The sequence below is a fragment of the Passer domesticus genome, chromosome 3, assembly GCF_036417665.1.
Source record: "Passer domesticus isolate bPasDom1 chromosome 3, bPasDom1.hap1, whole genome shotgun sequence".
Taxonomy (NCBI): domain Eukaryota; kingdom Metazoa; phylum Chordata; class Aves; order Passeriformes; family Passeridae; genus Passer; species Passer domesticus.
This window is the reverse complement of record NC_087476.1, coordinates 110,225,140-110,246,219: the sequence shown is the minus strand read 5'-3', so window position 1 is coordinate 110,246,219 and position 21,080 is coordinate 110,225,140. Positions and strand designations below refer to the sequence as shown.

The 21,080-nt window shown below is 45.9% G+C and overlaps 1 protein-coding gene across 5 annotated transcripts in view; it reads left to right on the top strand.

The window, feature by feature from the left end:
• The first annotated feature begins 12,588 nt into the window (after positions 1-12,588).
• MAP4K3 (mitogen-activated protein kinase kinase kinase kinase 3) overlaps positions 12,589-21,080 on the top strand; it is a 65,505-nt gene continuing 57,013 nt past the window's right edge. For all 5 annotated transcript variants that reach the window (XM_064415095.1, XM_064415094.1, XM_064415093.1 and 2 more), the window contains exons 1-2: positions 12,589-12,838; positions 20,748-20,805. In XM_064415095.1, the coding sequence (XP_064271165.1) occupies positions 12,728-12,838; positions 20,748-20,805 (169 nt within the window). In that variant the 5' untranslated portion in view covers positions 12,589-12,727. The remainder of the gene's footprint in view (positions 12,839-20,747; positions 20,806-21,080) is intronic.

Genomic DNA, 21,080 nt, shown 5'->3' with positions numbered 1-21,080 from the left:
CATGAAGTCAAATTAACAACCTTCATTTCCTGTGCATTACCCCATAGGCGGTATCCCATGACTACATTAAATTGTTGCTTTGTATGGACTTCTAATAGAAGCTTTTTGAGAAAATGCAATAGAATATAGGTAAACCTAGTGTTAACAAATGTATTTTTACAGTTAACATTACTTTTATTTTTGGAGCCCCAGCATGGAGGAGCAAAAAGAGGTAATGTGTCTGCCTTGTGCACCTCGCTGGGAGCTGAGCAAAGCAGCTGCCGTAAGGCAGAGCTGATTCAAAGAACAAAGGTGCTCGCAGGCTGAGGGTGGATCTGTCAACTTTTGCACAAAGACACAAAGGGAGAAATGAAGAGATCTCCTTTCCTTGAAATTCCCAGGAAGGCTAAGAGAAGTACCATAAACGAGCTTCTAACACTCAGCCCACAAACACAGATACAAAAGGAACTTCTGCAAAGTTGCACCTGTACTTAAAAGGATAAATCAATGTAATTTTTTATCAGACACCACCATGAATTGGAAAAAACCCTAAACCACTATTTAATTTTAAGAAAAACCTTTATTTTGTTTTATAGGCTTGTTTGTGTCAAAAGCAGTTACCTCAAAATCAAATTCACATAAAATTCAGCATGTAAATAGGCTGAAGTTGTTTTTGGTTAAGATCCATTCCTGAAAGATGAGGGCTCCGAATGACATTTTAACAGCTTTGTGGGGGAACAAATTAAACTGTGGGGTATGTGATCCCATTTTGTGTCTTTCAGTTTTCATGGGGTTTAATTAACTTAAGATTATCTTGAGTGTGTCTTTATGCTCATCTTGGACCATAATGGCAAACTTGTAAATATGACCAAAATACATATAATGAGAGGGTTTTATTCTGTCTAATGGAACCACACACAAGGCAAATCCAGATAAAATGTTACTTGTAACTTAAATGTACCACATGAGCTCATAAAGCTCAGTGTTGAACTGTTGATGTTTTGCAGTAGGAGTATTTTGAATGAAGACGCATTTCTCCTAAAAGGTGGAATCTGTTTGCATTCATGAGCTGGGCTTAAGGAAATAATTTTATTACCTCATTCCGGACCTCAAAGCCTCTATCTAGATGAGTGCTATATAGGAAATTCACAAAATTCAGACAAAAGCAAGGTGTTTTTCCCATGTGCATGGATGATGAAGTATGCAGGGTTTTTTTGCTATGTTGCGTATTTCTTTTTTACAGGAATGGTAAGAAATATTATTTCCTATTAATAATAATATATGTAGATTGATTTCTTACTTTAGAGATGTGATTTGCCTTGATGTCAAGGATAATGAAAGTTACTTTAATGTCAAGCTTTTCTAATATGCAACAAATACTTGCTGTCTCTATCACTGGTCAGAAGCTGTTATTTTCGTATGTTTTGAGAAGAACTGTAGGTTATTTGTCCTTCTGCTTGTAGATAAAATTGTTGTGTTGCAAGTGTTGATCCAAGCAGCATCTCTGGTTCTGGAAAGGCTGGCATAGAATCACAGCTGAGAAGGGACTGCTGGAGGTCTTTCATCCTGTTATCTGCTGGGAGTGAGGCTAACTCCAAAGCTTCATCAGGTTGCTCCAGGACTTGTCCAGTCAGTTTTGAGCACCCGGAGGGATGGAGAACCTTTAATCTTGCCCTTTCACATGCTGGTTACACTCTGGCCAGTACAGGCTGGCATGTGACCAACCTTCATCATCACAAGGGTGCAGTGCAGCACCATTGTAAAGAGAACCGACAGTTCCCAAGATACAGAAACTCCTGGGAAATACATCAGAGACCCTGGCTCTGGCAGATGCCAAGTGATTTGGGCTAGAAACCAGTCCTTGGGGGGAGAAAAAGAGGACAATGAGGAATTAACCTGTGGTTCCTTGGCATTTGTCTGTGTACCTGAACATCTGTGCTAAGTGAAGTGCTCTGAAGATTAGCTCTTCTTTTGCAATTTGCTCGCAAAGATACACTAAATGTTCAGAAGCAGCAATTAATTTGCAACCATGCAGCCCACTGTTAGGAGAGTCATACTCTCATATCACTAATAACAGGGAACCTGCAAGCTAAAACACGCTCTCGTGCATTTTTCACTTCCCAGTCTGCACTGGGTTGGTGGTTTTATAGTGCTGTTTGTGAGAATAAGTACAGGAGCACAAACCTGGCTGCATAACCCATGGAAGAGCTGGCAGGCAGTTTTGCAAGGTGAGCAGGGGCATAGCTGCTCTTCGTTTCTCAGGTTGTCACAGGTAAAGACCTGCCTTTATTCTGCAGCATTGCCATTGCCTTCAGAAAGCTCTGGCTCTGTGACTTTGAATGTTCTATTGGGAAGAAGCTGAAGATCACAAAAAACATACAGCTCCTACTGGATATTGTCCAGGAAATGGAGAGTTAAGTGTCACCTGTCACATGCTTGGGGTTTTGTGTAAATGTCATGATGGTTTGTGACATTCATCAGCTTCAGGTTTGCTCTATTCCAAAGATTCTCTACTTCTGTGGTCTGATCCTATGCAGGCTGGGGAAGTCTGAATCCTTTACTTGTCCCGTGGAGGTTGTTGTGGATTGTCTTGCAAGCTGTGGAAGTGGCAGTGCAAGCTAACAAGGAATGAGCTTGTTGCATGGGCCACACTCACAAATATTCTTTACAAGGCATGGTAACAACAGAAAGGAGAAAGAGGAAAGGATGACCTAGACATGGCCAGGCAAATAAAGCAATAACCTTTCTTGGCTGAAAGGTCTAAAATCATAGGCCTTCCTTGCAGATTCACTAGCAGGCTTTCACCAGCCCCCCCTTGACAGGAAGGATCTCAGACCAGAAAACAGTGGTGTGCATTTTCCTTTCTATTCCTGTATATTGGAATATCCAGCTCACCACCTGATCTGCTTTTAGGTGTTTCCTTTCAGCCCTCACTCTGTCATTTTGCCTCAGAGTTGAGCCAAGCTACTAGTGGGCTGCTTCAAATGGGCACTTCAAACCATCTGCTCCTTTATTTCATTTCTTGGTTTATTTCATTTCTTTCATTCTTGGAAAAGAAGCCCCTTCTGTAGGACTGGTCATCAGTAAGTGTTGATCAATCTCACCCAGTGCAGGAATGTGGTGGCAGTATGGTGAAGATGAGGCAGCCCCACAGAACAGCAGGAGAATCTTATGTCAGTTTGCACTGATCAGCCTTCCCTTGGCCTGTCCTTTTCTGGTCTTATTTACTCTGTTGGGCCATCCTAAGCAAAATATTTCCTTGGGAAGCTGGAGGTGAGGAAGGGAATTCATCACTATGAATGGCTGGCACCACCAATAAGACTGCTCAATCCACTTGTCATGAACTGAGCCAGGCTAGTCTTCTTTTCTTTCCCCTCTTTCAAAGCCAAGTGTAATCCTTCCTCGTATACTAGGAAGAGTGGATTGCAAAAAATGGTCAATCTTCCCACTTTCTGCGTTTGAAAGCCATTAAGAATCAGTGGAACAGGGAAAGGACAGACCTTTTAAAGTTTCCAAAGGAAAAGCTAGCCTCAGGATTGCCTTTTCAACCTGAGAAGTTTTTTCAACCATGAGAAGTTTTTCATTTGCAGACTGGTAGGAGGCTCATGTAACCCAAAAATGGGGTTCAAAGGTGATACTGCCTTTGATCCATGGAAGAATACCAAGGCTGAAAAAGCTGGATCCATATTCCTTGCTAAACTAATGAAAATAACTCCTTAGGTTAGAAATGTTTGGGATTTAGGTTAGGGCTCATTTATCCCGTTTAGGAAGTTATGAAGTTAGGGAGTTTAAATTCCATTTGGAGATGCAGCCTACTGAGTAGAGCCATGATGCTTGACATGCTTAGGTGTTTTATTATTTGCAGCTGGCATCTGAAGTGTCAGTAGTGTTGAGTTCTGCACAGACAGAACAGGATGAACACCTAACCTTCAAAATGTGAATCCTGATACACTTGAAAAGCAGTATGGCAGTGGTCCAGTAGAACCCTGGAACAAATCATGTGCCATTTGTTAGCTCACCTCACTTTCTTTGGGTGTCCTAAGGTACTGCTTTTCTCTCTTTCACTTTAAGGAGAGGTGGAAGATGCCTAAAAGTCTTTAAAGTCCCCAAATCCTTGTTTAGTCAAAACCTCTTGGTATTGAGAGGAGTTTTTTTGGTAAAGAAAGACTTTGCCAAAACGTTTTTCAAGCATTGGAACAGGCTGCTCAGGGAAGTGGTTGGGTCACCAGCCCTGGGGTGTTTAAAAGATGTGTAGATGTGGCACTTAAGAATATGTTTTAGTGGTGGACTTGACAGTGTTAGGTTAATGGTTGGGCTGGATTGTCTTAATGTTTTTGGGGTTTTTTTCCAACCCAAATGATTTTATGAAACTGCAAAACCAAATGTAGTAATATTAAATGGATTTTCACCTTCAGCAATATTTTTAGAAGCACATCTTGCCTGAAGCATTTTCCTGCTCTTTTTGAGAGCTGGATGTATGTTTTCCCATGTGTTTTGCAGCATTATTTTAAAGCTCATTTCTGGTGAGTTTGAGATGTTGTTATTGAGATCTCCTGGAGTGGAAAATAAACTATTTTCTGTGTTATTTCTTTGCAGCACTTGCATATGTCTACTGGGTATGCTTTAGCTTTTTCATGTGAAGAGAAGAGACTTCTAGCAAAAAGAATGTTTTTCCTTACTTGGTAATGTTACTCCATGGACACAGTATGGAAGATAGAAAACTTGCCAAGTGGATGAACAATTAAGAATGATGTCTACCTGCAAAGAAACATGTGGAAAAATTCTACCAAAAAGAGAGAGCTCTTAGCAGTTCTTTCAGTCTATACAAAAGGTATTTGTGGGGAAGGAGTGGGGTGATCTAATTCAAGGCTTTCCCACTGTTGATCTGATAGTGAAGTATTTTTGTAGAAAATTACTGCAAATTGCTTTCAGATGCTACATTGGACAAGCATTTGCAACTTGGCAAGCTGAGATGGACTCGTGCATTGTGTTCCTCTGCTATGATTAGGATGGAGATACAATTAGTAGTGTGTCTGGGGTTTGGGCTGTTTGGGTTTTTCATTGCTTTCTTTTGTTTGTTTTTTCCCTTGATTCTGCCAAGGTGCTTTGGGTGGGTAAGTGAATAGACTTTAATCTAAAGGCTAATTGTATTTCAGGAGACTAAAACTTCCTGTTGTTGAGATCTACTTCTGGACCTCCCAGGCTGCATTCCACGGTTGTGGTCCCTGCTGCATTGCCTGATGCTGCAGGAGTTTTGCTCTCATGTCTGTCACTGCCTGTCCAGCAGTCACAGGCTCCTGGGAGATGTTCCCTCTGCCTTCTTCTCACCAGACTATACAAGTCCAGCCCTCTCTCCTCAGAGGCACTGTGCTCCAGGTCCCTAACCATTTTTGTAGTCTCAGCTGGCTCCTCTCCTCTTTTGCCACATCCCTCCTGAACTGGAAGACCCAACACTGGAGACAAATCCTGAAGAGGCCTCGCCAGTTCTGGACAGAGTGGGTAGAAATCACTCTTGTGGCTGTGCTAGACATGTGGCTGCTAGTGCAGCCTGTTTATCTTATCTGTGATGGGAACATTCTTCTGGTTAATGGTCAGCCTGTTGTCTGCTGAAACCCCAAGTCCTTCTCAGAAGGGCTGTTGAGCAGACTGAATCTTCCAGCCTGGCTGAATGCACAGAGCTGTGTTACCCCTTGTGCAGAGCTCTGCTCCTCTCCTCCTTGGACACCACAAGGTGCTACTTCTCAGATTGACTGAGGCCCCTCTGGGCAGACATTCTGCCATTTCTTAGGGTGGCCACCCTCCCAGTTTAATGTCACCTGGGGCTGTTCGTGCTCTTCAACTAAGGTAGAACCAAGATAAAACTTCATGTTGTTCTGAGTGTACAAACCCCCTGGAGGGAATATTTCTGTCTTGATCTGTGTAGAACAAGAGAACCACATAAACAGGTATAAGATGACTCCAACAGGACCTACCTGTTTGCTGAAAGACATTGCTCAGTGCTCAGTGGTAAAGCCAAGCACAGAAGTCCAGGGAAGGCTGACCACAAAGCTCTGCTTAGTGCTGTTGCATGTTTCTCCTACCATTGCTTCCAGGCATCTTGATTGTTCCCAGACCAATTCATTGATCTGCTGGGTTTTAGTCTGCTTTCTGTGGTAGTGGTTCCTAGCCTCATTTGGCAGTGACGTTTTCTGCTGTCATCTAATAACCATCTAATTGATGGTTATTGCATTAAGGCAATACTTTAGTGTTCCACCACCCTTGCCTCTCACCTCTCCTTTCTTCTCCCACTGCTTTGTCCTTCAACAAACATTTCTCTCACATCTCCCTTCTTTTTTTCCCAGTCTTTTGCTCACAGTGATCTGTACCTGACCCTTTCGCTCTACCATTCCCTTTTGTGTTCACCCTGTACCATCCACCCTTACTGCAAAATTGACTTCTCTCTTCCATCAACAGAGCCTGCTCCATTCCTGACAGAGCTCATGCCCTTCACAGGGCAGCCCAGGGGGCCTTCCAGGGGTCTGTCCTAATCTTTCTCTGTGCTCCATAGGTGAAACACTGCTCCAGCAATGAATGTGTGGATGCTGTGCATCATGGGCAGCACTGGCACTTGTGTGATGGAGGGGGGGGATTGTAACCTTGGATGAATTCTGACAGAATCTCCTCCCCTCGAGTTCAGTGAAATGTTTGGCATTTCTCAATGAGCCAGGCCTGAGCCTCAAGGAGAGGAGGAATTTGGTCCTGTTATCAGCTTCACATGAGGGTTTGCAAGCTCTGAGAGACATCCTGTCCTGAGTAAAGAAAAAAGGGGTGGAGTCTCTAGCACTGTTGTCTCACTTTGAGACAATTTACAGGGTGGAAATTCCAAAATAAGTTACCTCCTGAGAGTTTTTAACCTCTCTCCCTTCCACCAATAAGACAAGTGCAAAGAGATATAAATGAAAAAATAACAATTTACTAAAAGGAAACATAGCAATAACCACAAGATACAAAGGTAAATGGTTCAGCCTCAACCCCCAAATGCAGAAAAGGTATTTCCACTTTGTCCCCAAATAAGGGATGGCACTGTTCCCACTCTGGGCCATATGGCAAACGAGTCTCAGTGGTTTAAAAACTCCCTCCTCCAGACAAACAAATAATAGGGAATGGAGGAAAATAAAACCTGGGAAACCTCTTTTTTTCTGAAAGAAGTCAATGTTATTGAGGCACCACACTCTCTCACCTCTCTTCTTCCGAGGGAAGAGCCCCTGAACTTCCAAAGGCTTTATGCTGGAAACCACATCCTCCAGCTGTGACATGGTGGTATTAAACACTCAACACTGAAGTTCTTCCTTCCCTATTCCTTTTTTCTTCTAACCATAAGATGTGTTTAATTCCATACACCCACAGCCTGGCAGGGGCAGGGATTTTAGCTCAAAGAGTCTCACTTAGGACTGATGTTTATAGGGTCACAAGGTGATTTGCTTTAGTTCGGTAAATTTCCATCCTGGCCACAATCCAGGTTGGCAATTAATGGAATTTTCCAAAGTCCACCAAAAATGGTACCACTCCACTTGGGCAAAAACTCAAGTAGTATCCCAAGGCTGTAAGGGGATGACTGATTATCCCACTCTTATTCCCTACCTTGGTCAGGCAATAGGAGTTCCTAGTACAGTCAGTGCAGCTCCACCTTTGCCCTACAGGAGCTCCTGGTGTGGTCCATGGGATACTGTCCAACTCATTACATAAAGGCCAAAGCCTAATGGGAGTTCTTGAGGTCTTAGAGTGGCCTAGAGGAGCAGGAGAAGAAACACCACAGTCAGGAAGAGCAGACCTGCAACATGCTGGATGAGAATTTGCTCCCAAAAGAAGCTGTTGGCTGCCAGAACACACCTGCAAAGAACAGCTGCAGCCGTGCCCAGAAATCCAGCCATAATCCTTCTCCAGTCTGTTTCTGCCAAACCCAAGAAATTAAGAGTGGGCACTGCCACAGAAAAGCAGGGGGAAGTGAAGGAACATCTGGAAATAGCCACAAGGGCAGCTGGCCAGTGCCAGGCAGTCCTGCAGTAGGAGTGATCCCAGACTTATGAGTGAGTACCTGTAAGTAGAAGCTGTTGCTGCAGCAATGCTCCTACAAACCAGCAGTTTTGTAGTTGTGTCATAAACTTCCCATTATCACATGAACCCTATAATCATACAGCTTCAACCATATGACCTTCAAGATGTGGGTGCAGCAGGGTTTTGTGCAGTGATACACTCCTTGTTCTCTATTTCCTTCTAGAGTTCAAATTTAAAGTAGTTTGGATGGAAAGAAATGCTCCAGTTTCTAAATTCTGTGGAGTTTCCATGCAGACAGGTCCTGCTGTAATTATTTTTAGCATGTGGCTTCTGCTGTCAGTTTCTGACATGGCTCCTGCTGGACCCTTCCCGGTGAAATCAGAATGTGGGACTTCAAGCTGTTATCCTGGATCCACCAGCAGCAATGGCCAATGCACAGATGGCCAGCAGCACTCATAAAACATTATTTATTACATGGGAGCTGGATTTCTTCCCTTCCCCTTGTCCTTTCCAAAAGAATACTGCTTGTCTCTGAAAGACACAAACAAGTATTTCCCAGAAATGTGAAAACATGGGGAAATGCTTACTACTGGGCTTCTGGGTAAAAATGATCCGTGTGTTTCCTCTCACACTATACTCATGCCCCTCCTGGTAAAGAAAAACCTTCCCAGAACAGGCTTGTGCTGCAGCAGGAGAAACAAGGCTCTGACTAATGCAAAATCGTGTGCAGGAACTCTGCCTGCTGGGAACTGGCTATTGCTATCTTCCCTCCAGCAGCCCATGCTGGCCACTGGCAGTGCTGGCTGAAACATGGAACTTGCAGCAGAGAGAGAAGGAGGCAGGGGTCAGGCTGGACCTCATGCAGGCTTTATTTTTGCAAGAGGGGAAGGAGGGCGGGGTAAGAAAAAAGAAGGAAAAAGTGATGTAGGGGTCTGGCTGGATTCCAGCTGCCACACGCTGCACCACCAGCTGGTATCCTCAAAGGGTCACCATCTGGCAAATGCCACAGAAATGTCACCTACCTTGCCCCTGCAGCCATTGCTGCCCTGGGGCACCATTTATCTCAAAAAAGCCATTTTTGCCTTCCACGTTCTTTGCAGAACAAATGCTAGCAAGAGCTCTCACTGCTGGCACCTTGCTCCTTAGCATAACACCATAGAGTTGGCTTCTTTAAAAGGCTTTTAAAAGGCTGTGCAGTTGCTTTGCAAATAAAGCAGGTACTCAGTGCAAAGGGTCCCATCCTGCAGAGTGCCCCTCCTGCAAGAAGGGTGCTGGGTGCTTTGGAAAGTGGAGCTCAGCTTGCTCAGGTGAATGGGAAGCAAACAGCAAAAGGGATTTGGAAGCATAGAAATAGACATGGGATGCTGCAAGGAGATGCTGTCTGAGGTCCAGAAGGGCAGGGGTCAGACACTGCTCTGGGAGCTGTTGAAACAGGAAGAGAGCATAGAAGTAAGTATTCCAACTGTTGGCATCATGCTGGAAAGATTTATTGTCTTTTTTCTGTAAAGTACAACATAAAAGTCTCATGTTTGAGGAGAGGGAAAAAATTACCAGGCTGCATTTTTGCTTTTTTACAGTCTTAGAGTCATCCCTGAAAGTGTGAGGCTTAGCTCTTCCCTCTGGATATCAGGAGTGACTGCGACAGGGTTATATTAGTATAGGACTAGTATACACAGGCATCTTCCTTCCTTCCTTCCTTCCTTCCTTCCTTCCTTCCTTCCTTCCTTCCTTCCTGCCTTCCTGCCTTCCTTCCTGCCTTCCTTCCTGCCTTCCTTCCTGCCTTCCTTCCTGCCTTCCCTCCCTCCCCTCCCTCCCTCTTCTACATTAATTCTTTCCTACACTTTTTTAACCAACCTGCCCTGGGACTAACAAAAATGCAGCTCTTCCCCTGACCAAGGCAACCTTCAGCATTCCAGATTCCAGATTCCATGTCTGGTCCCACCATGGCTCAAACAGGACCCTCTAAGGACACCTTCCCTGTCACAGCAGCTCCAGTCCCATAAACAAAAGAGACAGGCAGGCCAGTGGCCGTTTTCCCTCTGCAGCACCATCAGATGCAGTGCCTTGCCCTTTATTCTGGCATGGAAAGATGCCAGAGAGTTGCAAAGAGGTTTCCAACTGTGACAAATTGCATTGGTGTCACCTGGCTGGAGCCAGGTGGAGTCTGCCAAGGCATGCTGGCGAAAGAACCAGAGCTCCCATCTGAAGCAGTGGCCAGGACCTGGGGCTGTAGAGCACAAACCAGCATTTCAGATCAAAGCAGGAGCAGCAGCAGCAGGATGGATGGATTGTGAACACAGCTGGAAACAACAAGGCATCCAGTCTTAGCAGGGTATTTTCTGTGGCTGTGGGGTGCCATGCCACTGACTGCAGCCGGGGCTCGTGGTTCCTGAAGACACCAAAACTCTTCAAGCAATTGGCAGTGACTGAACTCTCACAAGAATGTCCAATACCCAAATGCAGTTCTATTGGGTTCATTTGACTTTCCTCTATGGTACTGAAAGGAGCCCAGCCTGCCTCTCTGCAGCATGTGGCTTGACTATCCTACCACAGCCACATCCAAGGAACAGGAGGAAAAAGAGAAAGCGAGAGAAGCCTTCCCAAAGCGTGGGAAAGCAAATGACGCCTGATACTAATTTGATCTGACCTGTTTCCAAAGGCAGTGGAGGACACACCTCTCAGCTCCATCTGTCTCTCTTACTGAAGAGAAGGGACACAGACACTCCCAGAGAAACCTGTGGGTGTTTTTACAAGAGCAGAGGAAGAACAGGCAGCTGCCATGGATAGAAAGCAGGATTTAAGAGGGAAAATAATCCTGCTTTCTTCATTCATAACCATTTCTACCAAAGCAGAACTTGGCAAGAACATAATATGGGAACAACTATAAGCCAGTTCCCCTCTAATGGGATAAAAATGAAGACTGAGAGGCAAGAGCAGAAGGGTGACAAGGTTATCGGCTTTCCCCAGCAGGATATCTGTCAGCCTTTCTGGATGGAGCTCAAATTCCCTGGCATTTCCTTCTGTAACTCGGTCAGGGCTGCTACTTCTGAACTTGTCACAGAGCCCAGTCCCCTTGGACTGGCTCTCAGAGCATCTGTGGCAGCCCTGCACAGCTAATCTGTCCCTGTCCCGGTGCTTCCGCTGCAGAAAGCAGCAAAGTGTGCCGCAAAAACCTCGGCCACGCGCCGGGAAAAATGACTGACACCTGAATCTGAATCTGGCAGGTTTGAGACCATTTTGCTTGTGAGAGCAAAGGTCATAAAACCAAGCCAAGGACAGGAATGCACGGCCCAGGGTGATTGGAAGGACAAATGCACCGACAGACAATATGCAATTTCACAGGCATCACCTGCCAGAGCTCAAGCGCCTCTCGAGCTCCTCAGAGCTTCGTTTCTGCTCTGATAATCACACATGGAAACGAGGCCAATCCCAGCCCCCTGCCCCAATGCACCTTTTCAGCAGAAAGGAAAGACCCCATGCCAGTATCTTTGGCAAGGCAGGCAGGGGCAGCGAGCAGATGGCGTATCCTATTGTCCAATGTTCCCCCTCATCCTGCTCTGTTTATTTCACCCAGCAGCCACTGGCAGCTGAAGCGCGGTGGGAAAGCTGCGTCTGATTCACTGGCACAGAGCCCAAGAGGTGCCCTAGCACCGACTCACCACACAACTTCAGGGGCTGTACATCAGGGGAGAAGGTTTCCCACAGCTGTCTGCTGCTTGATCCCCACACAGAGAGGGTCGGGAGCGCAGACAGCCATGGAGGCAAGCACCCCACACGCCTCCTCCGTGCTGGAAACCTGTGTGCGAGAATGAAAATCTTACAGCGCTAGTGTGACAGGAGAGGGGGCCCACGCTTTATCCCATGGGGGCATGCACAATGCTCCACAAAGTCACAAAACAAGAGGAAGCCGTGCCATGGAGGAGAGGAAAATGTCCAGACAGTGCACGGGATGGGTGTGCAAAGAGGCTGTGCCAGCGGTGCAGGGGACTGGCATGTGCCAGGATGGGGGCATATCTGTAACGTGTGGCTCCCATGTCCCACTGGGGAGAGGCGGATACCTTCCAAAAGCCAGCAAGGGCCTCAGGATCTCCCGCAGGATCCAGCTCTGGAGGATGTGGGCAACTGGACAGCGCTGGGATTTCAATGGCTTCCCAGCTGCGTGCGCTAGGACAAGGAGCGCTGGGTTCCCACACGCCCAGCTGCGGGCAAATGCCCTGTCCCAAGCTGGAGAGCCAGAGATGGATACCAGGGAACGGGGAAGGCAGTTGGCGCACGGGGACAACACCGCCGTGTCATCGGGCTCCGGTGCTGCAGCGGCACCGGGCACGGGGGCTTGGTGAATTTGCGAGTCCTCAGCTGCACCCGCGGGCTCCCGCGCCAAGAGCCCGGCTGCGGGGCTGGGCCGGCCGCACGCGCGGCTCCGCCTCAGCGGGAGGGCGCGCGGGCTGGCGGGGCGGGGCGGTCCCGGCCCGCGGTGCCGCTCCCCGCCGCGGGCGGGGCCGCCACAGCCCGGGCCGGCCTCGCGCAGGCGCAGGGCGCGCGGCCCCGGGAATGGGGGGCGGGCGCTGCCCCGCGGCTGCGCGGTGCGGCGGAGGGCGCCATGTTGGCGGGGCGGGCTGCGCGGTGGCGGTGAGCGCTCGGGGCCGCCGCGTTCGCTCCCCGTCTCCGCCCGGGGCCCGGGGGGTCGCGGCCGAGCGGGGCCTCCCCTGGCACCATGAGCGGCGGCGGAGGCGGGCGGGTGTGCGACCTGTCGCGGCGCAACCCCCAGGAGGACTTCGAGCTCATCCAGCGCATCGGTAGCGGCACCTACGGCGACGTTTACAAGGTGGGCGCTGCACCGCGACCCGGCGGGAGTGTCGCCTGTGTCCCCCTCTCCGCTGTCAGGCACCCCGGCACTCCAGAATCCGGGAGGGCTGCGCCCAGCGGCGTGCCCCGGCCCTGCCGAGGGCAGCGGGGCCGCCCCGCTCCGGCGGGCTCTGCGCCGCCGCCCGGCCGCGTCCCCGGGGCGGCACAGCCGGGCGAGCGGCGACCCCGGGGCGGGCGGTGCGGGACCGGCCCCGGCCCGGCTTCCGGCGCCGTGGAGCCGCCCCGGCGCTCGGCTCTGGCCGCTGCTGCGGGGCGCCGGCTCGGGCGGCTGTGTCACGGGCGGAGCTTTTGGGGGTCGGGTCTCTTCCAGAGCGAGCCGGGGGCTCTGGGGGTGCGGGGAGCTTACTAGCCCCGATGCCGTCGTGTTAGTCCCGGTCGCTGCTCCCGTCGCCGTCCTGTGTGGGAATGCCGGTGTGTTGTGTTTGTGTGGGTGCGAGACGCGAGTCTGACCCTGTGGAGGGCGAGCTGTTGTGTTAGGATGAGAGTCTTTGAGAATTCCGACCTAACTTCAGCAAACGTAGGAGAATCAAAGCTAAAGCAAAAACAGCTAAACAGAATTGGGTTTTTGGGTTTTTTTTTTTTTTTTTGAGGGTCTTTATAATGTGTTTTGCCATTTTTCTCTGCTGTGCCAGTGTATGTTGCTATTTGTGTATCCAGCTGGCTGTTGGGATGTGGCAGCCCCTCCCTGGGATAGGATGACTCTGGTTGTAACCTGCTCTTGTGTGGCCTTGGAGCAGAGGGGAGAGCTGGAGTTTGTGGTGTGGAAGCATTGTTTGAACCGTGTACTTTCCAAGCATCTTCTTGGCCTGTTTTTCTCATCACAGGGTGTGTGTGAGGAAACTTGCTTTGGGAGGCAGGAGTGTAGGGAAACATGCAGAACCATTCCACAGTTTGAGGTGCACAGCGCTGGTGCTAATGCTGCCTTTCACTTTAGGTGAATTTGTCTAGAACGAAGTCTTGTTTGAGTTGGGCTGATTTTGGTTTAATCTCATCTCTCTTAAATGTCATGAAAGTTTCAGGACCTAAATCCTCTTGTTTTACTGCACTCTTGGTTTGCTAACTCCCCGCTTTATTAATTGTTTAATTGAAAGGGTGTTTTGTGTTTGCCCCACCTTGCTAGCTTTCTCTTGAGTATTTGTGTGCTGTGCTGGCCTTTTACTTGTCCAAGTTTACTTGCCTTATGCTCTGGGTTTTTGTTTTTCTGTGAACTGTTTTATGTTGTGTGTGTCTACCTTTCTGCTGCAGTTTTTAACTGGCACATTGACTCTGATACCTTATCAATCAAATTTTTTTTCAGTGTCTGTGTGTGACTGAAGGATGTGAATTAACCAAGTCACATGTCTTATTGGTTTCATTTTAAGGACATTACCTTCAGCCACAGAGTTTGGAATATTTATGTATGCAGTACCACTCTGAAACCTGTTAAAGATTTGTGAAGGTTTCCTTGATGTTTATCACAGTTAGATTGCAGTAACCTTCAGTTTGGTGCTCTATGAGTAGCCAGTGTTTGGCACTGCTTGTGACTTTTTCTTGTTTGAGGCACAGAGTGCATTTATTGATGCTTACAATGTGCCTGTACCAGCTGAGATAGATGGTGATACAGCAGGACCAAGATACACTAGGCTGGTATTATAATTATTTCCTCTAGATGAGAGGTAAGTGTTTTCTGATTAGATTGTGGACCCTGTAGGAAAAATGAGAGGTGCTTTTCTCTTGTGAGGCTTATTGCCTGTTTCATTCTGAGGCAAGGTCTTGCCCAAGGTGTCTTCAAAGTGAAGCATAAAAGTAGCCCAGAAACAGCAGTGAAATCCAGTTACTTCTAATATTACAAGCAGTAATATTGTCTGAAGTTTCATCTACAAGTGAGCTTACTAATGCTTTACCTTATGTTTGTGAGTGGTTTCATAAAGCCCCTTTCTTTGCCTTCACCTGTCACCTGTAGGAGAACTTTGAGGTGGATGAAATAATTGTGTGGAGTTGAAATCAGCTGTGTGCCAAGGGTGCTCATCAGTGGTGGGGTTTCACTGCACGTACTTGGGCAGCTTCAAGCTTCAACCCACAAGTAATTTGTGGTTTTGCCCCCTTAGCAGACAGAGCCACATAGGAAAGTGTTTCTGCTGTTAGCAAGCAGGGATTATTGCCTTAATAAGCTGACAGTCTTGTTATGTTGAGTCTTGCTAAATGCTGACTTTCTGCAATCTTATTTCCTGGCAAAGCATTCAGGAGCTGGATGCAGAGCAGAGTGGCATCTACTTCTTTTACTCTGGTGAACTGAGCAGGCAATGGTTTAAATTCTTGCTTTGTCTAAAAAAATTATATATTAAAGAGAGGCTGAGTTGCTGGTCTGGAGTTTATTGAATTTGACCTAAGAACTGGTGGTGGGGACTGAACTACAGAGGTTGGAAGGGAAGGAGGATGTGGTCAGATGGATGCAATCTTGCTGCTGTGAGTCCTGCTCTCTAAGCTGCTGTCTGGAAAGGGACGTGTCAGTGCACTGCCAGTACAGATTTTTGGCTCAATCCAATATCTTACAATTGTTTGCACTTCCACCAAAGTTCAGCTTTCAAAAGGGCTTTGGAGCAAATCATAATGGATTAATTGCAGAAAGGTAATGGGTAACATGTCATGCCATTAGCTCTCTATCAAATATTCACTGTCAACAATGATGGGTATATTCTAGCTAGCACAAGTGCAAGTTTATTGTAAGAGATTAAGTGTTACCTGAATTGCTTAGTTCTTCATGTATTCCTTGTGTGGGTCATTTCTGGTATGTCTATATTTCATTTTTGCAAAGAATTTAGTTGTATACAGTGGTCAGCAAAGCATAAGAGAAGAATTAGGGTTGATTGGTTGTGAAACAGAGATAATGTCTTGTCCTGTTCGGTTTCAGGAAATATTCCTGAAGTCAGATGAGGTAGTTGCTTAATTTTGTCTGCCCTGCATTTATCCTTCTCACATTTAGGATGACTTTTCTGTCTCTTGCTATGAAGTTGGCATTCTAACAGTCCCTAGTCCCAGATACCCTGTAAGTTGTGCCTTTCTTTTAAGGTTTGGGTCACAAATGCTTTCACAGGGTATTCTGACAGACACTGTATTGTTAGGTTTCCTGTTTGTCCCCATGTCTGTACATTTGATTTTGGTAGTAACAGCACAGAGTTTGGAAGTATTTTCTGAGATGATTGTATGTCCATTTTTGTTCATGTGATTAATTTATATCACAGCATATCTTTTAAAAAAGTCGTTGCTTTGGTTTAATAAAGGTTGAGCTTCATTTGTCATCTCACAGGTTGTTTGTCTAGTGCAGCTGGACCCTTACAAAGATTTTCAGCACCTTACTGCAAAAAGGCCTTTATTTTGCTGAAATTCAAACAGTTGTGATAATTAGTGAGATTGTCGTTCCTGCAGAGGTTATATATTATACTGTGTTTGTTTTCTTTCAGTTCTTTTTGGCATTTATGGCTTCAGCCAGATAACAAATGAAGAGAACACAGCTCATTGGGGTGCACATTGTTTGAGGTCTCATTTTTCAAAAAGGAAAGCCTGGTTTTTGTTTGGCAGACTTTCAGCAGGGAGGTTGGTTTTGGTGAGGGAAGTCATGTATCCACCAGCTTCATTACCCAGTGCTGAAAACTTAAGGTTCAGTGAGTGTCTCTAGAGAACAGCTGGTAACTATTACTGCTTTCTGCTGCCATCCATATTTTGGGGTGTCTGGTTGCTGATAGAGCTTCTGTGTGTCGCTGGAAGAGAATGTGTCCAGGTCAGATGAACCTGAATTTTGATGAACTTCTAATTTTTGGTGTCTTCTTCCCTACATGTGTGTGCCTTTGCTCCTCTTTCCTGGGGTGATCCACTAGGGCATCAGTTCTTCTTCAGTTTGCTGCTTCTGAAATGTTGAAACCATGCTTTTTGATAGGCATTTTAGTCTTTCATTCTTCCTGATTGACATTACAGCTTTTGAAAGCTTCTTGACTTTGTTAGGAATAAATGTCTATGTTTTGACATCTTTCTGTTCAGCTTTAATTGGTTTTTGAAGCTTGTCAGGTAGGCAGAGAGGGGGGTGGATGTTTTGCCATCCTGTTTTTACTGCATTGAATAAGTGCTACAGGGCTTCGTTTCTGGGCCTGTGGTTTCCTTAACCAGTAATCTGTGCCTTGCACAGCGGTTTTTGTTTAACATCAACTTTATCAAAGCATTGCTTTCTAAAATTGTCACTCTGTTGGGTTGTGGTATTACACTGTCTACCAGAACGTGGAAGGTAATTATTTTTAGCTGGGGGAGCTGTGAGGGTTTGAGAGAGGCTGAAGAGAAGGGCTCCAAGGGCTGGAAGCAGAGGGCTGGGGAGTCTCTTGGGTGCGTTTTCCTGTAGAGTGGAGCTAATCAGGCTCAGGAAGCCTCTTTGTACACTGGGACCAGTTTTCCCATGGAGTAATAACCTGTTTAGAAATCATTTTGTTCAGTAGTTCACACAGGAAGTGGTCAAAACCAGAAGCCCCTGTCTTAGACTTTTGCTTTTTCGGCTTTGTTGCAGCATTATATGCTTTATATTATCAGTTTCCATTTGAAGGCTAATCAAAGTCTGGCAGTTTTTAGCTTTTATTTCTAGTTGGTGGCGGTTTTTAATATAAAATTTTTTTCTGATATCCTGCTGTTGTTAGAGAGTACACTGTTAATTATTTCCTGTTTAATTAGGTAGTGCTCCTTCAGCTTGACCTAGCAGTTGAAACTCCTGCTCAGATGGCAGTCTGGATCTCTGGAAGAGTATCATTCTTTCAGCTGCTGATAGAATTGGCATCCTTCTATGGTTTTCAAGAACAGACATTCTATAAATGCTGTATACACTTGGTAAAATGTCTGCATGTAGATGAAGGTATTGTAGGCTAATCTTTGCCTCTGCAAAACCTATATTTCCACTGACACAGTGAAATCTGCATTTGAAGGATCCTGCTCATGGAAATGAGTGGGTGCTGTAAACCCCAGCACCACAAAGGCTGGGAGTTAGAGCAGGTAAGAGAGTAAGTGGTAACAAAAAATGAGCCAGGGTTTTCTTACCTGAGCCTCTTCAAAATTTTAGTTACATTTTGTCAGCTCAGAAATACTTGTTTGAAATCATTCTTCACCCACCTAGTGCTTATTGATTTTCAGTCTTAAATCCCATAAGCAACTGGCAATTCCAGTGGGATTTTCCTAAATAAAAGTCTAAGACCGTGTCTTCCACATTCTGAGGTGCTGTGTGGTAGATACTTAGGCACCCTCAAATTCAGGGTCACAGCCATCTCCAGCAGGTGTTGAAAACCATATGGTGCTTCAGTCATTCTCAGGTTCTCATTCAAGTGAGCTTGGAGGAGGATTGCTTCATGGCTGATGATTTGAAAGGTGTTTGAGATCTAGTAAAACCTGTCAGGGGTACCTCATTGTCATCCCTAGCCTTTACAAGGAGCCCTTGTGTCACTACAATCAGAATATTCTTTTTATTATTCAGATTAACAAAGACAATTCATATTCCTGCTGTTGATAACACCTTCAATGCTGATAACCCAAATGGAACAAGATGCAAAATTATAATTTATACAGAGTCTCAACTTGGAGTCATGTTTTTTAATCTATGCCCTTAAGCACAAGGTAGCCTGTGTTGCTGAAGGTGTTGGTGGCCTGCATTAAATCAGATTTTCTTCCTCCTTCCTAGCTTTCATGAGCCCAGGAAAACCTTCTGTCTTTCTTTCCTTGCCCCAGCACTATAGAGCCTAGTGACCTATGGAGCCTTTGTCAGTGACACAAACTGCTGACAGCTGGACATAGTGTTGTTAAAAATAAATAAAACAAAAAAAATCATTAGCAGGGTTTCTGAGGCCTGTGAAATGTTTCCATCCTGGCTTGTGCAGAGTGTGTAACTTCAGGGTCTTCTCACTTGTATCCACTACAGTTGTAGCTCATTGATCATATTATTAGTGCAAGTTGCCCTAAAACAAGTCTGTAAGTGTTAACAAGCCCCCCTTGATGATCTCAGGTCAGCTTTGTTAAAACTTCAGTAACCTTTCTTGTTTGTCTTGGAGGTAAAAAATATGGAGGTTTGATTCATGAACATTTTGCTTGTCTGTTTCTTGCAGTGAAGAGAGTATGTTAGGAAAAGAAATAAGGAGTAAAAATCCTAGCTCATGCTTCAGTAGTGGCACTTTCTCATCTGCTGCCTTTATTCTCTGGTACAGATGAAAGGAACTCATGTTTTTGCTGTTCTTAATGTCTATGCATCTTTTTTCCACCAGAGATGGTTGCTGCCCTTGGTGGGGTGGATACATAATGACTTAGAGGGAAGGCTGCCAGAGAAAATTTGTTTGTTAACTGTTTTTTTTTTCACAGTCAATCAGGTTTGGACTACTCCTTGACTTTCATAGGATTCCCACTGGTCTCGGAATCTCTCTGCCTGTAAATTATTTGCAAATGCCAGTGCTTCCAGCATTCCTGCAGTGTTGCCACACCAAAGAATAGTGAGGTTTGAGATCAGCTGTCCAAGGAGTGAGCTGAGTAAATATCTAAACACAGGAATACCCTTGGTGTTTATTTCCAGACTTTATTATTGCTTACTTTTTATAGTCTTAGGGGTATTTTCCCCTCCACTTTTGGTTCCACAACTAGGTCCCAAGGTGCCATGTAACAAACCTTGCATGTACTTGGTGAGTCCATAAAGGAACTCTGAGTTCCTGACTTCCTAAAGTGACTCAAATGTGACTTAAATGAGACTATTAGCAGCTTACAAAGTGGATCCCTGGCTACATGTGTTAAGTTCTGTAGTTCTGGCCTTTGCAAAAGCAGGCTCTGAGCCCTGTGTAGGGGTAGCCTGGGCACTGCAATCCGTACTCCTACAGGTAGCAAGCCTCCCTTGGGGAGAGAAGAGGCTGTAGCAAGGCATTTCAGGAGCTGCTGCTGTTTTAGTGCTGGGAAGCAGCTTTGCTGCCTTCTGTCCATGGTTGGGTGCAGGGGCACAGAAATGCTCTGAAAGCCCTGGGCAAATGGCTTTTGGCTTTTAATTAGAAGTCCACTGGTACAGTTGTAGAAGAGAAATAATTTTTGTAGTAATTTCTGTTGTTTCTTAATGGCTTTTCAAAAATGCAGCTTCCTTGGATGCTCAGTAGAACCAAGGCCTTAGCAGGACAGAGCTCTGTTGGTCAGAGCATGGTGCTAATGGCATCAGGGTTGTGGGTTTGATCCCTGTGTGGGCTGATCATTTTGATGATTGTTGTGGATCCCTTCCAATTCAGAACATTCTGTGTGTGAAAATGCAGTGAAGCTCCTGAGTCATTGCTGCTGCAGTTGGCTGCTGTGTGTCTAAAGGGAATGTTTTGAGGGGAATGTTCCCTAATTCCTTTGTTGCTGCCTTGCTTTATTCAACCCTTTGCAGCAAGGGGAGGCTGTTTTTGGAGAAGAAGGTTCAAGGGGCCTTGCACATAGCAAAATGGGGAAGCAGCGTTGCATTGCTCATCTGGGAGTCTTGCAAGTGGTCCCACACACTGCAGAGCACAGCCCTTGGCGTGCCCTGGATCCCTTGGCTGCTGAGAGACCCACGTGTGTTACACCTGCTTTTCAGTCTCTCAGTGGTTGGTTTGTTTATGGGTTTTCATACTGAAGCACAGTGTGGTTGAGGACTTGCATAATTCAAGTGCTGTGTGGCATTGTCGTTTCCTGAGCAGACTTAAAGCTTCAGCTCTCAGTATAAATCAGCTGCTTAGTGTTCCCCAACAAGTGGTTCCACTGTGTTAAACCCTCGTGTACCTGAGTTGCTCTTTGACTACTGCTGCCAGAGAACATCAAGTCAAGAATGCAGAGGTGGGTGCTGCATTCTGCTCTCTAAATACTCCTTTTTTGTTTTTTTATAGGCTAGAAATGTCAACACGGGTGAGCTTGCAGCAATTAAAGTAATAAAACTAGAACCAGGTAAGTGGTTTCTTAACTAAGTAGGCCTCAGAAACTAAACATTTTACAAATTTACAAAATCAATCAAGTCCACTTATTGAAAGAAGGTTTAGGAAAAAGTACACTGTTCTAAAAAAAAAAAAACATGGCAAACAAGATGTAAGAGGAAAAATTTAATTGGAGGACAGGTAAGTGAAAGCTGATGAAAATGTCACTGAGAATTGTGAGGGTTTTTGTCCTGTGTTTGACCCATATGTTGTAAAAATTTCTATAACACAAGACAGCAAGGGAAAAAA